At 35.8% G+C, this 3,479-nt stretch overlaps 1 protein-coding gene across 1 annotated transcript; it reads left to right on the top strand.

Moving 5' to 3' along the window:
• Positions 1-219: 219 nt before the first annotated feature.
• Positions 220-3,254, top strand: LOC107871313 (RRP15-like protein; the record flags this gene model as incomplete). Its single annotated transcript, XM_016718206.2, is given in 8 exon segments — positions 220-500; positions 1,003-1,104; positions 1,210-1,291; positions 1,411-1,430; positions 1,531-1,591; positions 1,866-1,939; positions 2,421-2,525; positions 2,788-3,254. Coding segments are annotated over 8 exon segments (788 nt in total), but the record flags the coding sequence as incomplete, so codon positions are not given.
• Positions 3,255-3,479: the final 225 nt, after the last annotated feature.

The raw sequence follows: 3,479 nt of genomic DNA, 5'->3' as shown, positions 1-3,479 counted from the left end.
GAAAATTTTTTAGGAAAAGAAAAATGGAGCGCAAGAAGAAAGGAGGTAAGGGAAAGAAGAAGCAAAAAAGTGTGCCATTTAGTGAAAACAGAATAAAAATAGACAACAAAATGAAGAAGCTTTTTGAGAAGAGAGCAAGAGACTATAACTCCGATGATGATGATAATGACGCGGAGCCTTCCCCTGTAACCAGAGCTAAACCCACATCCTATGGTAAAGAGAAGCCCAAATCCTATGGTAAAATGACGCCCAAATCCTATGGTAAAGAGAAGCCTAAATCATACGGCAAAGAGAAACGTGTATCATATTGTAAAGAGAAGGATGATTTTGAAGAGGAGTGGGAGGATGATGGAGAAGAGGATGACGACGAGGAACTTGAGATATCCGAAGATGAAGATGGGGAAGTTCAGCCTGGAATTACTAAGTTCATAGATGGTTGTAACGCATTCAGATTGGCGTTCAAGAAGATACTAAAGAAGTCTGCTTCTGATGATATACTGGTGAGCAACCTTTGTTTTCTCCAACATTTGTTTTTGGTCATCTCATTTAATTTTGTAATTTAACATCAGACTGGTAATTCCATGTTTCAAAGGAAGCATAATCGGCTGGCTTCTTGTTCCTTTTTTTTTTTTTAATTTTTTTTTTGAACTTTCAAGGCTTCAAATAATTTTATTTTGTTTTGTTTCTTAATGGGTGTCTGAGTTTGATGTTGAGATATTAATCTTCTAGGAGTGTTTGGGATAAAACAAAGCATGTCCGGAGGAGAAAACAAGACAACTATGCAGAAAAATAGCATTTTGTTTCTTATTTCGCAAGAAAAAAAGTTGTTGTTTCCAAAGATGTGACAGACCCTTTCTACACCTTTTAATGCATGTATTCAGTTAATAGTATGTAAACTGGATTCGGATGAACTAATAGGTTAGAAACTCATACTAACTGCAGATAGGAAGTGTTAGGAGAAGCTAATGGTAAATATGTGTGTCTGATGAACTTAACCTGCAGGGCCCTGTCTTATCGGCACACAAGAAGCTTGTTGCAGAGAAGCTTGCTGAAGAAGATGTAGAGCGAAAGGTTAAGGGGGAGGCAAAAAAGGAGAAACACTTGGTAATTCTCTCTGGTTTCATTTAATTGCTACATTTCTTAAATAAGTTTATCTCCTTTCTTAGTGTATTAATGGTCTTGTTCTAAACTTTGACATCTGTGCAAAAGATAAGAGAAAAGGGACATGTGAAGCCTGAAAATTTCTTGGACTCCCATGAAAAGTCTCTAATAGAAGTTGCAACAAAGGGAGGTAATCAACTTTTCCTTTTTGTTTTGGAGTTTATATTAGTATTACAAATGTATTAATAAGCTGTCTGTCATACCTAACTAACTTGGTTCTTAATTTTATGGGGATTGCCGGACTATCAGTTGTCAAGTTATTCAATGCTGTAAGTTGCAGTACACATTTCAAATTTGATATGCTTCTGTTTTATAAAAAGTTTTCTGCTACTTTCAGCTAGCTCAAATTTGTCTGCGTATGTGATGCAGGTTAACAAAGCACAACATGCTCAAAAAGGGTTAAATCCCTCAAGGGAAAAAGACGAGAAAGGTAAGGGCAGAATACAGATACATAGATTATACATTGAATCTTAATTATTTGACAAAGAAATGATTGTTTCTTAGAAGAAACTGTGAACTCTGCATATGGCGTATTACTGTTCAAATGATAGAAGTAAGATAGGAATTAACTGCAAATTTTCATCTTTTAAACTGCGAGTAATAACAAATTCTTTATAAGTCAATTGGGAATAGTGTAGAAATTATTAGCCTTAAGAGCTGTTATCCTGTATCCAATACAATAACTTCTATTTTCTGATGTATAGCAATAAAGAAGCGACGAAGAGAAGTCTTTTTCTCTGAATTGGGCAAGACACCATCACAGACAGCTGTATCAAAGGTCAACTCTTTTTCTTCCTCTTAGAATTATGATCATTCTGAAAGTTCCTCTCATTATTTTGCAACATCTTTCGTATAGTAATCTTGTCTTGGGTCATCATTTTCTTTTGTTTTTTGAGTCGGGTGGAGGGCCCGGGGCGAACCAAAATGGCTCGTATCGGACAAAATTATTTTCATGTCATCTCTAGTTGGTTATTTATTTAGTTTTATATTATTTTTCCATTGTTACATTCGCTTCACACTTGGATGAGTTGCTCATAAATGAATGGTACATCCAATTAATGTGATATATTGTGCCGCTTCATTACAATTACCAATCATGATGTGAGTAGAAGGAAGAAGCAACTTGAACATGGAGGACTTGATATTTTTCTAGTGCTTGTCCAAAAAAAAGAACATTTTCAAGATTCACATATGCATGCCGGTCATTTTCATTCAGGCTGCTGCCCTTTTCCCTTAATTCTGTAGTTTAATTCATGCAGGCTGGTGCATCCAATTCTTTGAATGATGAAGGTCCCTCGTGGGCTCCTCTACGTGATAATTACATGCTGGCTAATCCCAAGTTAAAGGACTGGGATAAGAATCCGGTAAGGATAACACTCCTAAAATTCTGAATTTACCTAGACACCATGATTGCGAATTCGACATGACATAGCAGAAGCCAGTCTTTATCAATCATTATGTTATTCTATTAAAAAGGGGGGTTCCAACATATTAATATATAGTGAAGTGTTCCCCTAGACTCAAAACTTCAAAATCCTTATTAAGTTAACAATCCTAGTGATTGGATCTCAATGCGGTAAGGATAATCTCCCTCATTGCAATCAATGTGATCTGATGTTCATGCAGGACACAACTGTTGCAGACGATGCTAGGATGTCAGCCGATTCAGATTCATCTGATGATGAATAAGTCCAGTGAAAGTTTGATGTTCAAACCATCTGCTTCAAACATAGTGGGATGCGAACACATCTTTAATGCCAGGAAGTGGAATGCCTAGGCATATTCAAGCTAATGCGGGAGCAACTTTCTAATGTACAGAGATCCTCCTGTTGTTAACTGATGCAGTTTTGTTATTAAAGAGAAGCTTTATGAACTGGCTTCTGCAATCCTCTTTAAGATACGAGGTTGGAGATATTATTTTCGAGTTCTCTTCATTTTTTATCCATTCTTCTGCTAATATGGATATATATACTGGTGTTTGAAATGTCCTAGTATTGCACTAGGTTGATTTTAGCATAGTGAAATCACGTCGCATAGTCTTGTGTTCTCAAGATAGTTTTACCAAAGACAATTCAAGTTTAGAATTGGTTTAATCTTGTTGCAACTTGAAATCTGAATACTCATCTACCATCTTTTGTTTCTTCCATAGCAAAATCTATAAGTTTTATGTAGCTGCTGATTCAAGAACTAAAGTGTCAAAAGGCGAAGGTGATTAGTTTCGTTTTTTTGGTAACAAATGTAAACATTACCATTAACAACACAATCATATACCTATAGAGCACCTATGGCTAACCAACCTTGAAAGTTAAACCAAATAA

This window comes from Capsicum annuum, unplaced genomic scaffold (genome assembly GCF_002878395.1).
Source record: "Capsicum annuum cultivar UCD-10X-F1 unplaced genomic scaffold, UCD10Xv1.1 ctg3354, whole genome shotgun sequence".
NCBI lineage: Eukaryota > Viridiplantae > Streptophyta > Magnoliopsida > Solanales > Solanaceae > Capsicum > Capsicum annuum.
Note: the sequence above shows the minus strand (reverse complement) of the source record. Positions and strands in the feature narration are given on the sequence as shown.